This window comes from Vigna angularis, chromosome 7 (genome assembly GCF_016808095.1).
Source record: "Vigna angularis cultivar LongXiaoDou No.4 chromosome 7, ASM1680809v1, whole genome shotgun sequence".
Taxonomy (NCBI): domain Eukaryota; kingdom Viridiplantae; phylum Streptophyta; class Magnoliopsida; order Fabales; family Fabaceae; genus Vigna; species Vigna angularis.
The window spans coordinates 26,376,904-26,399,679 of NC_068976.1; the positions used below are offsets into that span (position 1 = coordinate 26,376,904).

At 30.5% G+C, this 22,776-nt stretch overlaps 2 protein-coding genes across 2 annotated transcripts; one reads left to right on the plus strand and one right to left on the minus strand.

Moving 5' to 3' along the window:
* The first annotated feature begins 8,081 nt into the window (after positions 1-8,081).
* LOC108336608 (uncharacterized) lies at positions 8,082-10,270 on the plus strand. The gene is made up of 7 exons (XM_052880708.1): positions 8,082-8,201; positions 8,305-8,391; positions 8,521-8,715; positions 8,804-8,977; positions 9,424-9,477; positions 9,581-9,727; positions 9,899-10,270. The coding sequence occupies exons 1-7, from the start codon at positions 8,082-8,084 to the stop codon at positions 10,268-10,270; spliced, it is 1,149 nt and encodes a 382-aa protein (XP_052736668.1).
* Positions 10,271-16,674: 6,404 nt separating this feature from the next.
* Positions 16,675-20,492, minus strand: LOC108336609 (uncharacterized). The gene is made up of 7 exons (XM_017573080.1): positions 20,310-20,492; positions 18,886-18,972; positions 18,584-18,772; positions 18,327-18,494; positions 17,792-17,845; positions 17,470-17,616; positions 16,675-17,046 (listed from the first exon to the last, which is right to left on the minus strand). The coding sequence occupies exons 1-7, from the start codon at positions 20,490-20,492 to the stop codon at positions 16,675-16,677; spliced, it is 1,200 nt and encodes a 399-aa protein (XP_017428569.1).
* Positions 20,493-22,776: the final 2,284 nt, after the last annotated feature.

The window sequence follows — 22,776 nt, forward strand, 5'->3', positions numbered from 1 at the left end:
TAATTGGGTTATATTTTTTTGTAAAAATTGAATACATCTTATTCTAACCATTAAGTGCTCTCTAACGCGTTAACAGTTAATTAAGAGTCTTTTGACGTGGTTCATCCAAATTTGGTCAGATTCCCTTCACCACCCACTTCACTGGACTCACTCTCCCATGGACCTCGTTGGCGGAGCTTCGTCGACGCAAGTCATTAGCAGACATACCATTGATTGGGTAATTAAAAAGATAAAAACCATTGAGCGAGTCCTCCTCGTCGCGCCTTCATCGTCGATCGTTGCCGCTATGCCGCATCAAACGATCGCTGGCGCTATGCCGCACCGAACGATCGCTGCCGCCATTTGTGAGAGAATTAAATCTGTCATGGTTGAGCAGTGCACCGATGGAAAAAAAGAGCAGAAACAGAACGTGAAAACAATGGCGAGACCTGATGTGCGAACTGTCACTGCTTGTGCCTTCACGACCTGAACCAGGAAGAAACCAAAAAATTGGATTTTCCTTAGGGTTCAGGAGCATTAGGGTTTCAAATTGGGAATTTTCCCAATTTAGATTTCAGATTTTAATTAGGGTTCTTAAAAGAGATTTTCTGGAGGATTAAATTCCAGAAACATAATTGGGATTTTAATTTCCTATTTTATCATAAACGTTAAAGTTTCCCGAATTGGATTTATCATTAATGCTAATTGGTTTGGGTTTCATATCCTGGAGAACCAATTCGATCCACCAAGAAATCAAAAACGGAAGAGCATCATCTTCCTCCATTCATTCATTCATTCATCATTCGTCCCTGCATTTTTCTCCCAACAAAGCTGTTTGAAAAGCCTGGGTGAAAGGAGAGGGTCTAACACCACCAACAACAAGGGAAAATTTTTTGGGATATAATACCAGCTGCAGGAGCAACAATATTTTTGGTAAGTGTTGGAGGAGGGGTCGTGGGAAGTAGCCGCTATGTTTGTGGAGTATATCGATTAGGGATGGGAGGGAGGAGAGGATGCGAGAGAGGTTGCAGAGGTTAGGGTCGGAAGAGAAGACGGCGTGAGACTTGGCTTCGAGGTCGAGGAGCGTGTCAATGGCAGTGCTGGGTGTGAAGGGCTTTGGAAGCTTCTTTGACACCTTCAATTTTGATAAGCCATATCATGATTCTTTAATTTAAATAAAATTTCTATATAATCAAACAATATATGTTAGCATAAACACGTCAGCTATATTTAACGCCTTCAGATAGTACTTAATGGTTAGGATAAAATATGATGTTCATTTTCACAAAAAATATGACCCAATTGATACAGTTGAAAAAATGATGACTCAACTAAGATTTTCATACAAAAATTAGGATCAAGAGAGAGTTTAAACCTTATATTTACTTAAAAATAACGTAATTAAAAAACTAAAATGAATAAAATCATGCATTTAAAAGTCATATTCAATTCTAATTGAAGTGAAATTTGATAGCATGCTTGCTTACCTGAGTAATAACAGTGCGAACCTCATAAGTTACTCCACCATACACAAATATGTTAGGAAAATATCCACCGAGATATTTACTTCTGTCAACTTGAACAAAACCTCGACATCTAACATTCGTGCATCCTGTCTTCTTATAATTATCTGACTGTAATTTTTTAACATCGATTTAAATTTAAACCAATGGAACATGTAGCATAAAAAAACTGAATAATGATATTTAACAAATAAATAAAATTGATTTTTATTCAGAAAGTTTATTATAATCTTCTATCAAACTTTTACCATAGTTTCGAACATCCATTTGTGTAGAGAAAAAGTGGAAAGAGAATATGCATCACCTGTACTTAAAATTTCTTAGAGTATATTATGTTCTTTTCACATATTAAGACTAAATAAATTCGAGTTAAATATATTTTTGTTTCTCAATTATATTATGTAAAATTAAAATTGATTTTTATTCTAAATTTTAGTTCTGTTTGGTTTTTTAACTTTTAAAAACAATAAGTTTATTTGTTTTACGTTAAATGTTTTGTTGAAAGGTTAGATTTTTCTCTTGTTATGATTTTAGAGATATGTTTTCTTAAAGTTATCTGACTAAACAAAATTAAAGTTTTGAGTAAATTTCAGTTTTATGTTATAATTGAATGATCAAAACATATTTAACTAAATAAAATCTAATAATATATATATTCTTACCGTCCATGTTGCAAACAATCGGGTTCTTGTATCACCATTTAATTGTGGATCCACCTATATCAAAGTAAAAGATCAATTAGAAACTTTTTTACGTTCCATTTTGTTTATAGTTTAAAATTATTTTCACAAGAACTAATAAATATATAAATATATGATAAATTCTCTTCATTATAATAAAATAACTATATAGTTCTATTTTTCTTAAGATAGTAAATGTATGGGTATAATACACAAATTAAATGACTTAAATTTTGCAAAGATCATAAGTGCAACCATTATAATTGACATAACTTCAATTTCTTAAAGAAATCAGAAATGAAACAATTATAACTCACATGCCATCCAAGTGCAATTTTGTTGGCGGATTGCGTGGCCCATTTTCAACCCATATATGAGAGATAGATATTTGATTTTTTGTAACATTGTGTGGATTATAAACACTGTTGATTCCGCTAACTTTGTAAAACGGACCCACCTCTGACCTCAGAAATACTTCTGCAAGCTACAAAATTCAATATATTCAAATAATTAATTAACTTCAAATATAATTTAAATGAATAAACAATTAGCTTTGTATAATATATCTTACGTGAAGACCGGGATTCTCTTTAATCAATATATTATCATTTAATAATATTTTTTCTTCAATGAGATCATCTTCATATTTTGTTGTTCTCTGAATTGGAACCGTTCCTATGGGACATTTTTCCTTATCAAGCCCAAACATAGATTCAATTTCTGAATTATTCACACTTGTTTTTTCAATTAAGTTTTCAAAGTTGGGTTTTATCTGTAAATACACAAAAAATAATTTAAAGATTAGAAAAAATATAATCAAAGAAGGGTAAAAGTTAAAACCAAAACATTAGAAAGATTTTAAACTTGAACTTTTTTTTTCTATATAATTAAATATTTTTTATTATTTACCTGTAATGTATGATTCTTTAGTAAAGGATGATGAAGGCTGATTGTTTGTAAATATCAATACAATCAATAATATTTCCAAAGTCTGTCTATAAAATTCAAAATAAAAAAGAATAAAATTAGTAATCATGCATGATACGAAATTGAAAAAAATAATATAAAAAAATATAAAAAATTATCAAATACATGAATAATCTTAATTGGAGAATTCTTGATGAACTTTGATTTTGTCTCAAGCTCCAAATTTCTCTTCAATGTATCTTGAATACCATTAACATTATGACTAATATGAGTAATCGTCAAACATAAACACAAGACAAAAAGAAATATATTAATCATCATTTTCTCAACTCTATCATCTAACAAAATGACTTGATATATATATATATATATATATATATATAAAGAAACAAGTTTTATTATTTTATCCCAAAAAAAAAGGTAAAAAATTATACACATTCTAATCTTCACATCTAATATAATGAATATAAAATTCTTGTCTTATATTCATTTCTAAGTAACATATATATTAGTTCTCATATTTCATATTATTTCATATCAATTAATTAATTTTTATATAAAATATTAATTAAGAAAAAAATTTAAACACAATTAATTTGGTCAATAGAACTAAAAGTTTAAAGGAAGCTTTCAGTTTCCAATATAATTTAATACCGGATTCATAAGTAATAATAATATTAATACTTATAGTTCATTAGTAACTAATGATTTGAATAACTATTGCAATAAATTGTTGAATATATAACTTTCAACAAGGTTTTCAAATTCTAATGAAAATAAAACGGTCAAATAAATGCATAATATACTTGCAAACGTATTTGTGAATTCATTATTGAAATTGATCTTGTCAATAAAAGTAATAAATTTGAAATTTTCTTTACCAATAAAACTGAATACTAAATTTGTAAGTAATAACCGAAAAAATTAAATAATAAAAAATTTTAAATAGAAAAATATAATTTGAATGAAAAAAAAAAAGAAACGGTAAAGAAAAAAGTTTGAAGGTGTGAAAAACAGTAAAAAAAACTTAAAAAAGAAAGGAAAAAAACCCAGATCTTAATGAAGAAAAAGAAGAATAGAAATTGGTTACAGAAAGAAAAAACTTGGAACAAAAATAGTTACTGAAGAAATTTATTTTGCTTGTTGAAAGCCTTAATCATATTCAGACCTATATAATAAAAAAAGTCAGTAAAGTCAATATTTGAACACTTCAAATATTTGAAATCGTAGTTATAAACAACACCAACTTGAACAACTTAAATAAAAATTACAAGAAAGTAAAAAAAACTCAAATTGGAGTGAAGAACATCCAAAGGTTATTAAAGAGAAAGCTTGATGTCATGAGAAAAGAAAAGATGAAAATTGTATTTCTTATTCCATTGTCTAGAGGCCTGTTTGAATCCATATGAAAACTTCAATAACTTGCAAACTTATCCTGGTTTTTCAGTTTTATAGCCAAGAGAAAGAGACATGTATACTTCTTCATCTAGATCCCCATGTAAAAGGGCATTATTTACATCTAGTTGATGTAAATACCAATGTTTGGAAGCTGCTAAAGCTAGAACCAATCTTATTGTGTGAGTTTGACAATAGGTGAAAAAGTCTCAAAGTAATCTAAACCTTGTTGTGTGTAGTCTTTGGCTACTAACCTTGCCTTGTATTGTTAATACTCCCATCAGCATGCCTCTTTATTTTGTATACCCATTTACATTCGATAGGTTGCTTTCCATTAGGTAGATAAGTCAAAACCCAAGTTTTGGTATTTTCTAAAGCTGCAATTTCTTGATCCATGACATTTCTCTAACAGTCATGTTTGATGGCTTGGTTATAGGTTTTAGGTTCACTAACTTGGGAAAGATTAAGAACATATGATTTATGAAGAAATGATAATACATCATATGAGAGATACATGTTGCAATGATAGTCCTGCATATAAGACTTGAACTGAAAAAAAAAAATAATGTTTGACAAAAAAAAAGTAAAAACTTTACAAATGAAAGGAAAAAAATCTTACTAAAATAAAGAAACTTGGTAATTAAATGCCTGGTATCCAGGAAAAATCGGAATAGAAACAAATTTGGAAAAGAATCTTAATCAAAACACCTTAAAACATTTCAAACGATGATAAACTTAACCAAAAAAGCATTGTAGAAAAAGGTTGAAGAAGAAATGCATTATATTTATATTGTGCGCTTCGGTAACAAAAAAAACTTAACAAAGAAAGAAAGAAAAATAAGACCTTACCATATTCAATCAATATCTCACAATAAAAACACGAATTTCAATGACTTTAAGGCTTGCAAGTGAAAAGAGCATTAAACAACTAGAGGATCCCCGACTAGTCGTCTCAAGAGCTAAGCTTGCTCAATGAGCCACACAACTTGTCCAATTAAAATAAATTTAAGGACTCTTTAGAATTTAAGTTTCAGTTGGCGCTTAGTGGCACAAAGCAAGCACAAAGCTCACAACCAGCAGTCCAAGTGTGTCCATCGACACTCGGTTCGCACCCAACAACCTAAACTCCTAGAGCTTAGTAGAAAACAAATTTCACTTATGCTCGATGACCTTGATAGCCTATCCAACGATAGTCAGCATTTTAGAACACTGATGTGTGTATCATATTGGCCCATTGAGTCTTTATGAGTCATTTTACTCTATTCTTATACCAAAATAAGTCTAATTCCATTCAAAATCTTCTTAGGTAACACCAGAAATAACATTTAACGTCATGCGTCTAACGAAAAAAAATCCAACATAAAAAATGACGGATGACAGTTTTATAAATAAAACGACATTATAAAAGTCGGTTAAATGAGCCCTCGACGTCAAATAAGGTATAGGCGTCAACTCCTTCCATTTTCAGACGTTAAATGGTCTGGATACAAGATTGAAAAGTCACTATTTTATTGCCTTTAGACGTCGGCTACAAGCCCCCTGATGTCTAATTTCCCCTACGTCAGAAAATATCTCATTTGGGCGCCAATATTAACTTTTCTTGCCACTTAGACGTCGGCCCCCTCCCCGCAGACCTCAAAAAGGTTTGAAATTACCTCATTTTGGATACCAATATTAATTTTTTTTACCACTTAGACGTCGGCTGGAAAGGGGGGCCAACGCCTTAGAGCACTTAGACGTCGACCCCCGTTCCCAGTCGACGTCAAATACTCTACATTTTTACCCACTCCAGAACGCGAGCACTAGTTAAGCGTTTTCTCTCTCGTTGCATTCAACTTGTTCCTTTGCTTTCTCTCGTTCGCCATTAACGTTCAGGTAATTTTTCTTCCACTTTGCACCGTTTAAATAATTTTACATCGATTATATTACATTTGGAACCATTGTCGTTCATTTGCACCGATTAAAATTCGTTTTCATTGGCTTTTGGTGTAGTTCTTGGGCGAGTTCTAGGACAACTACGACGACAATTTTTGTCTGTTATTGTGTGCATTTTTCTCGTCACCCTCACAACGACACCTGTCTATTCCCTCACCTTCACGATTAGTTTCATTTTTGGGTTTTTATGTATATTAGTTGTTGCATTTTCATTGGTTGTTGCACTTTTAATTGGTTCTTACTACCTCTAAAATTATGGAAAATTTTGTTGTGTATTCTTGTGTTTGATATTGATTTTTCACGGTTTTAGTGGAAGAAGAAAACATTGGCGAATTGTTTTCTAAAAAATAGTCCAAAGATTGACGTATGTTGATAACAAACGTCAATATAATGTCTCCCGCGATGACGTTGGACATTTAACCGACGTCAAAAGCCTAAAATAACATAACGTAAGGATTCAGAGATGACAAAGAGAAAAACAAAGATTTGTTATCAGTAATGTGATCTGTGGTTCCCGAGTCAATAACCAAAGAACCAAGAGAAAAAGATGGACTCAGACCAATAAAAGAAGTTAGAAAGTTATTGATCCTTATACCATTTGAGAAATTTACTGAAAATAATAGAGTCATCAGTAATATCTGATGAAGGATGATCCCTAGTAGGTGATTGTGACAAAGAAACAATCTGAACAATAACAGAAGATCTAGAAGGACGACCATGTAATGCATAACACTTGTAAATCATGTGGCCTAGCTTGCCATAATAGTTACACTTGAGATTCAACATACGTGTTGTTTCTCTTATATTAGATCTTCTGTATAACTATCTTTTGAAAAAGATATTATTTATATTCTTAGTTGTTCTTTTGGTTTTGTAAATATATAATAATTTCATGGTTAGTTTAGATAACTGTATAAATATTTTATATTTTCTTTAAGTTTAACTGTTGTATTTTATTTGCAAAGGTGTTTCCTATTAGTAGCAATACTAATTAAATGAGATATTTATTAATTATTACCAATATTAATAAAACACATAAAAATAATACCTTATATTTTTAATTAAAATAAATATAAATTTAAATATACTTTTATTATATTTCTGATCTGTTTAAAATGTACTAAAAAAATTCATGCTTGTATTAAAATTACATTTATAATAAATTTCTAAATATAGTTAATTTATTTAAAATTTATGGTAAAAAAATAAACTTGTGCGTTTAAAAATTAATTGTCAAACTGAATGTTTTATTATTTATTATATAATTATCTATAATATTGAATTAATATTTTAAATAATTAAAGTTTATATTACTAAAAAATTAAATTTAGGTATTATAAAGTTAATTAAAATATGAATGAGCGTTATCAAAGTTATTAATTTTAATAAAATAAGGTAAGATTTTTATTAAAATGCTTATTTGTGTGAAGTGCTCATTTAGGATTTTCATAATATTCTTCCTTATAAAATAATAATTATTAAATACAAAGATGATAGAGAAAAATTGTAGAGAAATAATAATAATTTTCTCAAAAAGAGGTAATTGCTTTCATTATCCAATTAATTTTCTCACTATATATATGATAGATCATCAAGTCATTTTTGTTATGAGAAGAGAATGATGAATATGTTATTCTTTATTATGTGCTTGTGTTTAGTGATTAGTCATAATGTTGATGGTATTCAAGATACATTGAAGAAAGATTTGGAGTTTGAGAGACATCCAAAACTCAGAGATAGGTCTCCATTCAAGACTATTAATGTATTTCATAATCTTCTTAAATCTTTTCATATCATTTTTCTTTTGCCTTCATATCATATTTCATAGATTACTAATCATATTATTTTTATTTTGGATTTGATAGTCAGAGTTTCAAGAAATTATTGATTGTATTGACATTTATAAACAACCGGCCTTCGACCATCCTTTACTAAAGAACCATAAATTACAGGTAAATGATAAAAAACCTTAAATTATATAAAAAAAGGTTCAACTTTAAAATCTTTAAGAGTTTTAGTTTAAAGTTTCAATTTTTCTTTGTTTTTTATTCTAAACATTAATTTTTCTTCTTTGTTTACAGATGCAACCCAACTTTGAAAATTTAATTGAGAAAACAAGTGTGAATAGTTCACAAATTGAATCCATGTTTGGGATTCACAGAAAAAAATGCCCAAAAGGAACTGTTCCTATCAAGAGAGAGCAAAAGATGATCTCACTCAAAAAGGAATATTTAGTAAATAATAATATATTGGTTAAAGACATTCCTGGTGTTCATGTAAGATATCTTAATGTTAGTTTTTTTATTTTTATAAATTATATTTATTTGAAGTTGATTATTTCTTTTAATATGTTGAATTTTATAGATTGCAGAAACAACTGTCATATATGACGATGTAGTAGGTCCTTATTATAAAGTTAGCGCAATAAATAGCGTTTATAATCCAAAAATGACAGAGAAAAATCAACTCTCTTCGTCTCATGTATGGGTTGAAAATGGACCTATAGAATCTGTCAACAAAATATCTGCTGGATGGCATGTGAGTTATAATAATTACATTCATTATTTCTTTGAAGTCATTTAATTTGTGTCTTAAATATCATTAAAAAAATTAAGTATTTTTAATTATGTTCTTATTAAAGATTTTTATTCTATACATGAAGTATTTAAAATATTTTTTTGTTCAATACCTGTTTTATTTAAAATAATAGTTTTATTTTCATTAAATTTACGAGATATTTAAAATTTAATTAAGCCTGTGATTTTTTTATCTATCATTCTATAAATTTTAAAAAATATATTTTTTTCCTTTTTATTATACCCATATATTTACTATGTTAGATGTAAAGAAAAATAAATAAAATAAAAACAATACAATTATTTTATTACAGTAAAGAAAGTTTATCATATTTATGAAAATAATTTTAAAGCATAGATAAAATAGAGCATAAAAAATTTCTAATTGACCTCATTCTTTGATATCAGGTGTATCCTGAATTATATGGTGATACAAAGACTCATTTTTATGCAGCATGGACGGTAAGAAGAGATAGCATTATATTTAATCTTAATTTAATTATAGAAATGAAAGATGGGAGAGAATGCATTTTATGAAATTTAAGTGAATGTCAAAACATTACAGAAAGATAATTTCAAGAAGACAGGATGCCACAACCTTCAATGTCCAGGTTTTGTTCAGACCGATAGACAGTATTCGCTTGGTTTCTCTTTCCCTAAAACATCTACCTATGGTGGACCAATTATTGAGGGTCTCATTTCTATTGCCCAGGTAAAAATTATGCCTTTAATTAAAATTGAATATGCTTGATTAGTATCATCTTACCTTTTTTAATTACATTTTTAAGTAAATATGACTATGGATTTGTAATATTTTATGATACATGCAGCAACATATAGGTTAATGATATGTTATTCACAAAAAGCTCTTGTATGTTCTCAGGATCCAAAGACAAAAAATTGGTGGATAAATGCAGGAGAGATAAACATTGGTTATTATCCAGCAGCATTGTTTTCGAACTTAGGATCAGCAGCGATGGTTGGATGGGGTGGAAGAACACAAGGTAAAGCTAATGGTCCTAGTCCTCCAATGGGATCTGGTTATTTTCCTGATGGAAAGGGTATCCATTCAGGTTATTTTAGATCTCCTAAGATTATAGATAATTCAGGAGAGGAGTTTACACCTAATCCTATTATAACTAAAACCTCCACTGACAATAGCGATTGTTATCATATTGAGTACTATGGACCACAAGTAGGGTTTCCTGGTGTTATCCAGTATGGAGGACCTGGAGGAGCTAATTGTGGAGATTAATTTTTTATAATCAAATATTATATCAAGTTTAAAAAATAGCACTCAATTTACTTCTATTTATTTATAAAAATGTAAATTATTAAAGTTTAAGTGAAATTGTTTAACTCTTAATATAAGTAATTTATCACAATACTTATCTATATGTTTTAATTGAATGAATTGAATTAGTTACTTCAGAAGTTATTACATTAATTAAAAAGTTATAATTTTCTTGTTATCTTTGTTTCTTAGTTTTCAATTTTTTTTTCTTAGATGGTTAACTACTTTATAATGTTTTCCATTTTGTAACGTGTCGATTCTAAAAGTAAATGTTCTTGTAAGACCGAAATGTATTTAGAAGCACACAAATCTTATCATTAGATCGAGATATCACATTGGTTGCACATGTTCGTCTTTCTTTTTTCACAGGAACTTTCCACTATGCTATGTTATTATACTATTCTTATATACTCGGAGAGTCTCAAAGTATCTCTCAGAGTGTCTGCAAACAGAAAGAATAAGACATTATGTTACAAAAAGTTTTTTGTACCTGTTTTCGAAACAATATACAATTAAGCATGAGAAATAGAAAATATTCGACTTTTTGTACTATTTTTAAATCAGTACAAAAGTTTCCATTTTTAAACTGGTTATTGCTAGAACATGTATAAAAAGTCTTACTTTTTATATAATTTTAATAAGTATACTTTTTATACCTATTCTGACAATAATTAGTATAAAAAGTGACACTTTTTTTTGATACCAGATATGTATGTATCACTATCTACATGCAGACATACATAAAATTCAATTCCAGAATACAATCCATATATATACAATGAGCAAAATAATTAATATTGTTTTTACTATTTATACATCAAAATAATTCATAAACTCAATGTATAATGAATACATTTAATATATTACCTAACATCATCTACAAACACTTAAAAGAAATGCAACCCGTTGCTCCCAAACATCTTTTATGACTGGTCGTAACATAGGAGACATATTACCCAATATCTACTCAAGGAACAATTTGAGTTAAGTTATACTATTAATGATTTAAGATATTAGTTATAAAATGTTTACATTACCAAATCTCACGAGTCAACGACATTTGTAGATATAATTTTTTGCATGTACCTCAAGACATAATATCCGTAGTCAAAGCTCTTTGATTGACGCAAGCATTATAAGTTAAATTCATAAAGTTTCATAAAATTTATAATTATATTTTAATATTATGAATGATTAGTTACTTACATGTGGTACAATAAACTATAATTTCTTTTTATAATTTCTTTTTGAAAGTGATGTGTTCCTTGCAACCTTGAATATGTCGCAACCAATGCTAGAATAAAACTCTTGCAATCAAATAATCTAATTAAGAATTCATCATAATTATTTATTAAAATTCCAATTTGTAAGCTAAAGCAAACTTGGCCAACCATGTTATTAGAGTGAAACTATGAAAGATTCAATGATAATGGTGTATATATAACATTGAAGCTACAATTAAAAGAGTATATCAAAGACCATTGAAGTTGAAGTTAACTTAGAAGCACAAAGGAGTGAAGTAGAACAGATATGAGACAAGCTGGTGTATATTCAAGGTTACTGTGTGGAGGGGTACTAGGAAGGACAGGGCCTCACTCTTTTCCCTTGACAAGGATCGAGAAGATCATGAAGAAGTCAAGGGATGATGCTAAAATGATATCTGGGGAGGCTCCAATTATCTTCTCCAATGCTTGTGAGCTCTTCATTTAGGAACTTACTAGAAGGTCCTGAATCATGGCCATCCAAGGCAAAAGAAGGACTTTGCACAAAGAGGACTTGATCTCTGCAGTTATAGCCACTAATAATTTGACTTTTTTATCACTTTGGTTTCCAATTCTGACAGCATCCACTTGGTGGCACCACCACTACCACGGAGGTAGAAACTATATATTAGCCTTAAGCAACCTAAACACAACAGCAGCTATAGAATTTGAGTTCATGTCATTATTTTAATATACATATGTGTGTGTGACTTTATCTGTTGGTTATCCATCACTATACATAAATCCATTGCATTCATTTAAAATGTTGATTCAAGTGTAATTCAATAAAATGGTTTACCTTTTTTCTGTGCGGTAGCTGAGATTCCAAGATCAATTTCTGGCCAAACAAAATAGTGCCCTACAAAGTTTACCTAACAACTATGGAAGTATTTGCAGTTGGAACGCCCAACACACACCACACACTGCAACTTACAAACTCATCACAACAGTGTAGCATTGGAGGACCAACCACGAAGAGGGATTCATCCACCATTGATGAGAGCTTCAACCACGGTGACAAAAACAAAGATAACTTCACTTATCCACCATGGCGATAACTTCAACCAATAATGGCAACCAGTGACTAGGAATATAAAAGGTTGACCCATCCATCATGGTGAGAGCTTGAACCAACAATGGCAACCAGTGGCGGTGAACAACAACTTCATCCAACCACCATAGCGACAATTTCAACAATAACAACTAGTAATGACAAAGAACGAAAGCAAACAGTGAACGAGAGCAATGGTAAGAAGCGTAGAAGAGAATGAATGTGAAGTGCGAGAACAAGAACGAGAATAAAGGAGAAGAATCTCAAAACAGATAAAGTGAAGTGTGGAAGGAAATTTAGGGCAAAATGTTAAATAATCTATATCGATTATAGTGTCTAACCGATATAAAAAAAGTTCTCCAATATGTTATAAATTTTGAATATAATATTGTAAAATATCTATTTTTGAATGTTGATATTGTTCCACAAGTCTAGTGCAGCTTAAATGTTGTTGTCAACGTTCTTTGCCAAAGTTCTTTCTTCATTTGCAACCTTCTTATTTATTAAAATAATTTTTTTCTCAAAAAGATATTTTGGATCATGGGCCTGGTTCGTCACCTTTATAAATAGAGTACATCATTCACTCCAAAACATAATATCAAAAATTACTCTTCTCTCATTCTTCTTTCTTCTTTTAGTTTTAAGGACAATGATCTACACGCCTCAGGAAATCATTATTCGTGATCTTTATTGTTTTATTGTCAGCTCTTACAACAATCTTAAGGACTTATAGCTGACATCAACAATTCATCTCAGAGGATCAAAAGTTTGTTTCTAGAACTCAAATGGTATTTGCGAAACCAATTACATAGACACATGCCACTGTCAAAAGTAAAAAATGTATGGAAGCTTACTTTAGTTGTATGATGATGTGAATATATTCTTGAAAATTTTAGGAGTATGGAAAGCTAATTTTATTTATTTATTAATTGATAATTTAGCTATGAATGTTTCCTTAGATGTTTGTGTTTTGTTTGAATGATTAGTGATATTTTTAATATTCTCTGTAATTAATGAAAAATTGTTCGAAAGTTGTTGATTATTTCCATGAAATTAATTTCGGATGTGAATCTTTTAAAGAGAAAAATAGTTTAAATGATAGGTAAATATAGTGGCTGTAACCTAACAATGCTACGTTAGGCAATCAATTATGCTTAAAGTATTTTGAAGAAAACAAAAACGTTAGTATTAAAGCCAATTAACTCTGATTAGTTGTTTCAACAATTCTAGAGGAAAAAAAGAGTTAAAATAACTTATGTGGCTCGTTGGTTTCTTTTAGTAAATAACATTTTTTATTATCTTTTTTAAACTTGAAATCCTAATTGAACATCAACCCTTAATTTAATCCCCTTTTCCCAGCCTCAATTTTTTGATCTGCACCAAATTCTGAAAATTTTTCACTAATTATTTTCCATTGTGGTGAATCAACAGGGTGTCGAAGAAGATTATCGCACTTTCTTTTGTCAAAGTGTCATTTAAGGTTCTTTGCATCTTCTTTAACAAAGAACATACATTTGACCATCATTACCTTTATTAGTAGTATTTTTGTCAGATTTCTTTTTAAAACAGGATAAACTACATGTTGGACAATACTTTAGCGAAACAAACTCCTTTTTGTACAAAACACAATCATTAGGACAAACATGTATCTTTTGATATTCAAGACCCATTGGACATAAAAAAAATTTTTGCCTCCTAATTACGAATAGGTAGAGTATTATTTTCTAGAAGCATCTCCTTCAACAACTCCAACAACTCGGTGAAACTTTTATCGGTCCATCCATTCCTTGCTTTTAAACTAAACAACTTTAAAGTTCCAGACAGACCTGTAAAGTTCGAGCATCCTAGAAACAACGATTTCTCTGAATCATTTATAAGAGAATCATACAAATTAGCTCTTCCAAAATTATCTTCACCGACATCACGTATCATGTTCACTGACATCACGTATCATGTCCTCTAAATGATCACTCATCAATTCTTCCACATCATTTGTTCCTCGTGACGTGGTAGGCTGGTCCAGTACTTCTCCATGCTAAGTTCAAACGGTATAAGTCTTCATTATGCCGAACATGAATAGATGGTCACACACATTGCCTAAGTCTTGCCGTATTTGATTAAGACAACAAACACAGGGACAAAAATATGTCTCGTTCATAGACTTAGCATTTTGTTCAACGTATTGCAAGAACTCCAAAACACCCTTATCATATTCTTCACTGATGCGACGTTCATTCATCCAGCTTCGATCCATACTATGTTCGTAAAATCATCAGTATAAGTTTTTTAACTTTCACAAGGTTAGGCCCTACCCATTCAAAAAAATTATTTTTCATAATCTACATCATAAAATTGATAAGATTTCGGCAGCATTTCACATTGGTCTCCGAAATACACGAAATAAGAGTAGTCAACGATGAGCATAATCAAATATGCATCCGGAGAACAACACAAATACTGAACCGAAATTTTATCAATCTTATCCATAAACTCCAACTTACATGTTATTGCAAATTATGAAAATTATTTTTCTCAAACTGTCCAATCGGACAATTCAAAATTTAACACAAATGATTAAAAGATTAATCGTTTGTGTTAAATTTCAAATGGAAACAAAGTGTCACTCAATGAATTGATACTTATAATCTAACATAACAATTATAATAACACAACTAATACATGCATATTCAAAAGCCAATAACACATGCAGACCTTAAAGTAAAAAATATGCATACACAAAACCCAATAACATGCATACACAAAATTTATCAACGAAGAAGCTAACCTGAAAAGTAGATTCCAAATGAAATGGAGGGAAATCGAGAAGGATACGACCTAAAACGTAGGCCAAAAACAGTCAAAAACGATGCCCAAGAACACGCAAGAAACTGCACCAAAACGCACTGAAAACGATTTTTAATTGGTTCAAATCAAAGATATTTCATCACAGAAAAATTTAATCGGATTAAAAGTAAATTTAAATGTTCCAAAAGAGAGAAAACGCACCTAAAAATGCAATGCCGCAGAGTGAAATCGCGGGGAAGACGATGAATAGTGAGCGTAATTCCTCGCGGGTTCGCCATTTTAGTATAAATGGCACTAGACGTCGGCTACTGTGGGGCCCCGACGTTTATAATATTATAGACGTTGGGGCCATAACTAATATGACGTGTTTTGGATTTAAAAATTGATATTCGCGGGGGGTTTTAGACGTCTGTTGGAGGGGCCCCGACATGTATGATATTATAGACATTGAGGCCCCTCCACAATGGACGTTTAAGAGGCTGAAACAATTAGCTCTTCAACTACCCTGTCAGTCGCTTAAACGTTCGTTGTGGAGGGACCCCGACGTGTATAATATTATAGACGTCAGGGCCCCTCCAACGAACGTTTAAGAGGCTGAAACAATTAACTCTTCAACTTCCCTATCAGCCGCTTAAACGTCCGTTGTGGAGGGGGCCCGACATGTATAATATTATAGACGTCGGGGCCCCTCCAACGGACGTTTAAGAGGCTGAAACAATTAACTCTTCAATTTCCCTGTCAGCCGTTTAAACGTCTGGTGTGGAGAGGTCCCAACGTGTATAATATTATACACGTCGGGGCTCCTCCACAACGGACGTCTAAAGTCAAACTTATTTACAAAAATGTCACCGGTCAATTATTTATGTTGATGTTTTCGTGAACCAACGTCTATTGCGTGACGTGAAAGACAAATTTTGCACTAGTGAATCCAATTAAAATAAATTTATAGTTTTTTTAACATGCTTGTCTATTTATTCTTCCAATAATTATATATTTATTTATATATACAAAACTAGGTATTTTTGTTGTTTTTACACAATAAATAGTTAAACAATTTCTTGTTAACTTCAATAATTAACTGTTGTATATAAATCATTTCTTGAACTTGATTTAAAGAAAAACAAACAAGAGAAAATAAAGAAGAACAGAAGAAAAAAAACAAGAGAAAAGAGAGAAGAAGAGAAAAATAAATTGTACTAAGCAAAGATGCTTATTCTTAAAGTGGATATAAAACATAATTATAAAGATTATTTTCCACAATCACCTCCAGGTCCTCCAAATTGGAGAACACTTCCACCAAACTCTCTTTGATCTCCATAGTAAGTAACACCATAACATTTACTGTTGTCAGTGAAGGACACGGTTTGATCAGGTTTAGGTCCGTAAATGTCTCTTGATGAATCTTGAATAAATACTGATCTAAAATAACATGAATTGAGACTATGTCCATCAGGAAAATGTCCAGATCCCATTGGAGGACTAGGACTACCAATATTAGCTTTTGTTCTCCCACCCCATCCTACTATGGCTGCTGAACCCAAGTTCACAAACAATGCTGCTGGAAAATAACCAATGTTTTTATCTCCCAAAGTTAACCACCAATTTTTTGTCTCTGCATCCTAAAAACACATGTCACCTTCAGTAAATAACATACCATACCCTTATGCATTTAAGACTATTATAATTAAATTGAAATTTAATAAGATAACAAGTTATCAAATTAAATATATTTTTAGTTTTTAAATTATCATCAAAAATTATATTTAGTTTTTAAATTAAATTATCAACTATTTAGCATCTTTATTTTATAAAATTTAATGAAAAATATTCTTTCCAAAAAATAACATATGAATATTATATTTTATTTCGTTATAAAACTCTTTTTATCACATGAAATATACTTCATACATTGATCGTTGGAAAAAATAGTTTACAAACACTCTTATAAAATATAAAAACTACATATTATATAATTTAATTTAAAAAGCAAACATATATTTTTATAATAATTTAGAAATAAAAATTATTTAACCATTATTTACCTGGGTAATCGAAATGTAAATCTCATAACTTGATACACCGTATACCGATACGTGAGGAAAACGAGAACCAAGGTAAATATTTCTGTCAGTCTGAACGAAACCTGGACATCTAACGTTGTAGCATCCTGTTTTCCTGAAATTATCTGACTGTAGTATACAAAAATTGAAATGAAGCTTAGTTATATTCATTCTTCTATCATAAAATTCAGAAAAGCTAATACAATAAAGAGGAAAGAGAATATTATATCTGAAAATATATTCTCTTCCATGTCTAGTTTCTATAAATTAAGGTAAAACAAAATGTAATGATATCTGTTCTTACCGTCCATGTAGAATAAAAATGGGTTGCATAATCACTATTTAATTCTGGATGCACCTGATATCAAAGTACAAGAATAATTAGAAACTTTTATGTTCGTTTTCTCTTTTTGTTTATAATTATTTTCCAAAAACCAACAAATATGATATGTTTTCTTGATTATAATAAATAAATTATTATTTATTTATCTTTATTTGCTTCTAACAAACATATGTATGTATATAATAAGAAATAAATAATAGATTAAAAAAGGACAGAAATAATTAATTTTTAATTACTTTTAATTAGTTTTTAATAATTAAAAGAAGTATTTCATCCCCTAATCATTATATTCTCATTTTTTTCATCATCTCAAATCACTCTCAAAGGAAGAATGAGAAAGTTGACATAGGAGTTAAAAAAATTAGAAGGAGAAAACTTACCAATTGATTGATTACTAGAAAGACATTTAAAAGTATTCACATTTTTGTTCAAATTTAAAACATAAATTAAATTAAATTGATTTGGTAGGAAAATAAAAAATGCAATTGTAACTCACGTGCCATCCTGCAGAGATTTTGTTGGTGGTGTCTACAGAACCTTTTTCAACCCAAATATGAGACATAGAAATTTGACTTTTCTGATTAACTTTCGGATTATAAATGTTCATTATTCCACTAACTTTATAATAAGGACCAGAACGTCGTTTGAGAGATACTTCTGCAAGCTACAAAATTAAATACGTTTAAATAATCAATAAACTTCAAAATTAAATGTATATAATTTTGAGTTATAACATTATATAAAATATCTTACATGAACTCCTGGAATGTCTTGAACCAACATATGATCATTTGATATCAAATTTTCTTGAGTAAGATTATATTTCGTTGTTCTAAGAATAGGGACGGTTCCTTCTGGACAATTCTCCTCCTCAAGTCCAAACATAAATTCAATTTGTGAACTATTTTCAATTGTTTTTTCTATTTCAAAATTGGGTTTTAGCTGTAAAGAAATAAACAAACAAATTAAAATTTATTGTGAATATATATAATCAAAGTAAGATAGAAAGTTAAAAGCAAAGCATTAATATATCATCAAAAGTTTTTATTATATACCTGCAATTTATGATGTGCTAATAACGGATGTTCAAAAGCTGGTTGTTTGTTGATGTCAACACAATCAACAATGTCTCCAAACTTTGTCTATAAATTCCAAAATAGAAAAATAAAAATAATATCAGTAATTCATGTAATGTGATATCATGTTCAATGAAAGAAAAAGAAAGCATATAAAAAAAATATTAAATATTATGAAATACATTAATAGTTTTGAGAGGAGAATTAATAGTAAAACTTTGTTTTATCTCAAGCTTCACATCTTCGTTCAATGTATCTTCAATGCCATCAACAATATTATCTATGACTGGTCACCAAGCAAAAGATGAAAAACAATATATTCATCATCTTTTGAAACTGTATTACCCAGCAAAATGATCTATTATCTACCTATCAAAAAGACTTGATATATATATATATATATATATATATATATATATATATATATATATATATATATATATATATATATATATATATATATATATATATATATATATATATTAAGGTGATTAAAAATGTTATAAATATAATTTAAAAGTAATTAACGTACAAAATATACCTTATAGTAAAATATATTAACATAATAAATTAATTAAATTGTGAAACCTTCTAATTAATATATTATTAAACTCCTTTTTTCATTATATGGAAACTAATTATTTCATGGTTTTACTGTATAGTATTGAATGTCCTATATTTTTATTTATGGTTTCTGTTGTCTATCATTTTTTTAATCGTTGAACAATTATGGCTAATCATTTTAAAATTAGATATTCTTATTAAAAAAATTAAAATACTTATAGTATATGAGAAAAGTTAATTAATTTTATTTTGGCTTAATACCCTATTTTGTCTCCAGTTTTGCTCGAAAATATCAAATTAGTCCATCCTTTATAAAATGCGTCAATTACGTCCTCACATAATAAAATTTGTATCAATAAAATCCCTTAAAGAAAGAGAAAATTCAGTTAAATTTGTACAAACGACGTTAACTAAAGAAAGAGAAAATTAATTAACGCCGTTTGTACGGATTTAATTGATGCAAATTTTATTAAGTGAGGACATAATTGACGCATCTTTTAAAGGATGGATTAATTTGACATTTTCAAACGAAATTGGAGACAAAACAAGGTATTAAGTCTTTTATTTTCAATGTTTTTAAATAAATTTTAAGATTTTAAAGATTTTAAGTTAAAGGATATGAACAAAATAAATAAATAAAATGGATTAAATATGTTTTTAGTTTCTAGATTATATTTTATTTTTCGTTCTTATTTTAAACTTTATATGTTTTGATGTCTCCGAGGAAACCATAATATTTTATCCGTGTTAAAAATTAAGTGAGTTTTTGAAACTCTCTATGCCATTTAATATTTTTTAATGGAAAGTCAGTGGTGAGAGACGGAGGTAACGTTTTACACAGCTCCAGCGTCAACACCCCATTCACAACTGCGACCACCACCAGGATTACCACCGGGAAAATTACCAGCAATACCTCCGATTTTACATATGTCCGCTCCCCAGAAGAGCAACCTTCCGTCGGTGTCTCCAAGCTCCTTCGGTAATAATAGTACAGGACAGATTGTTCTCGTCGGGGTTTTCATCATTGCCTTTCTTGCTGCGGTTATTTTCTTTTTATTAAGGAATAAGTGAGAGAACAACTATTTCGCGCCCTCCCCTGGAAAATCTAACATAAGAGGAGCCGATACTCCAGAAGGTAAAGCTTATATCTTTTGCAATCATCTTCGTTGTTATTGGTGTTCTAACCAGTTCCCTTCTGCACAACCAAAATCGAAAGATGAACATCAAAATTAATAACAAGAAAAGTTATTGTCTTTTACAATTACCAGTGATATGTTTTATAATTTGTAGCAGTTCTTTAACTGTATATATATACTAATTTCAACTTTTTCTTGGAGAAACTCATTCCATTCTTCTTTATTATTTTTTTTTAGAAATCTTTACGGAGAAGAACCCAAACATACATGTTGTTATCATGTCTAATGATTTTGGTGTGATAAAGTGCAGATGTGCATTACTTTGTTGAGGAGCCTGGGTTTGGGAATGGAGCACAACAAGGTGGCATGCATATAAGATCTCTTTCAGATCCGGCTCTGAGCGGTAGTCAGTTAGTTTTTACCTACGAAAAGATTGCGAAGATCACTAACGGGTTTTCCAGCGAAAACATCATAGGGGAGGGGGGATTTGGGTATGTTTACAAGGCTTCCATGCCTGATGGTAGAGTGGGGGCGCTTAAGATGTTGAAGGCTGGTAGTGGGCAGGGAGAAAGAGAGTTCAGGGCTGAGGTTGACATTATCAGCAGAATCCATCATCGACATTTGGTTTCACTGATTGGTTATTGCATATCAGAACAGCAAAGAGCGCTCATCTATGAGTTCGTTCCTAATGGAGGTGTGTTGAAGTTCGTCTGTCACCGCTAACTTTGTATTAAAAAATAGGAAAACGTTTCTTCGACAACGCCCATTTGACAACAAATTAACAACGACACGTGGGTTGCTTTGATTGGCTGTTTTAATTGCAATTTTGAAAAGGAGAAAACCTGATTTGGAGGGCATTTTTGGAATAACCTGTTCGCGCCTAAGAAACCCATTCTCTTTCCGAAACTGTCTGTGTCCAAGTTATTCATTCGAAACTCTGGGTCCATCATATGAACTCCCAATCTCTGCCTCCACCATTCTGAACTTTGGCGACGCCACCGAGATGGTCTTTGTTGACCTCCGAAATCGTGTTTGCAACTACTAAAGTCCGGCATTGAAGTCGTTTATCTCCGTCCACCATTGAAGTGTTGGGAGGAAGTGTATTGAAGGGGTAAGCGTTGTGACATTTTCTTGAAAGGAGTGGTTTTTTGCCTGTCGCCCTGGTTCTTTGGTTGGTTGGATTGACTGTTATTCGCAAGGTATATTGTATGTTGTTGTTGTTTGCTTTCATTTTTTGGAGATTTGACCATGGTTTTTTGATGGAAAAGCCGTGTTTTCCCCTTTATTCGTTTCGCCATTTATGTATGTGCTTGTTTCGTTTTCCCGTTTTTATTGTGAGTTAGATTGTGTAATCTATGTGTTAAAGGAGTTTGAGTAATAGTAAGTTTATCAGCCTTTGGTATTGTAGGTGAATATTTGACAGACGCTATTATTAGAGTTCAAAATGGAATCCTGTAATAACAATGTAAGTAGACCGTAAACATGAACGCTTTCTTTGTTGTTTTTGACAAGTGAATTGATTGTTATGATTTGGAAACTGTTTTATAGTGGCGCCTTCGAGCTTGGATAGATACATCGTACATTGCCAACATGAACTCCTTACTGGCAACGACACATAAGATGCGCATTTTACAAACTCCGTTTAAGTGGTGTTTAGAAATTGTAGATCCTTTAGAGGTGAACCTAAAATTGTTGAAAAAGATGGTTCGTCGATGGGTTCCCCACCATCAATCGTTTAGAGTTAGCCAACATCTGGTGCCTTTCAATGTGCAGGATGTGGTCATGACTTTAGGGTTAGGAGTAGGGGGTTTGGATGTTCCTTTTGATGAATCAGTTGTGGGTAAAGTTGGTGAATCCTTTAATTCAAAATGTACGAAATTGAAAGACCTCATAGATATGTTCAATGTGCTTGTAGGTAATGATGATAGTGAGGTAGATGTGGTGTGTCGCTTGTATGTATTAGTTTGTTTTGTGGTGTTCTTTTTTCCTAGGAAGGCAAGATATGTGTCCAACATGCCTTGTTTAGTCTTAGATGACTTAGACAGTTTGTCTAGTTATGATTGGAGTAGTGCTATACATAAATATCTTGTAGATAGTATAAATAGATGTAATAAGAAACTACTTTCTGGATGGATTGCTGATTCATTGAGCATAAGTGGGAATGTCGTTG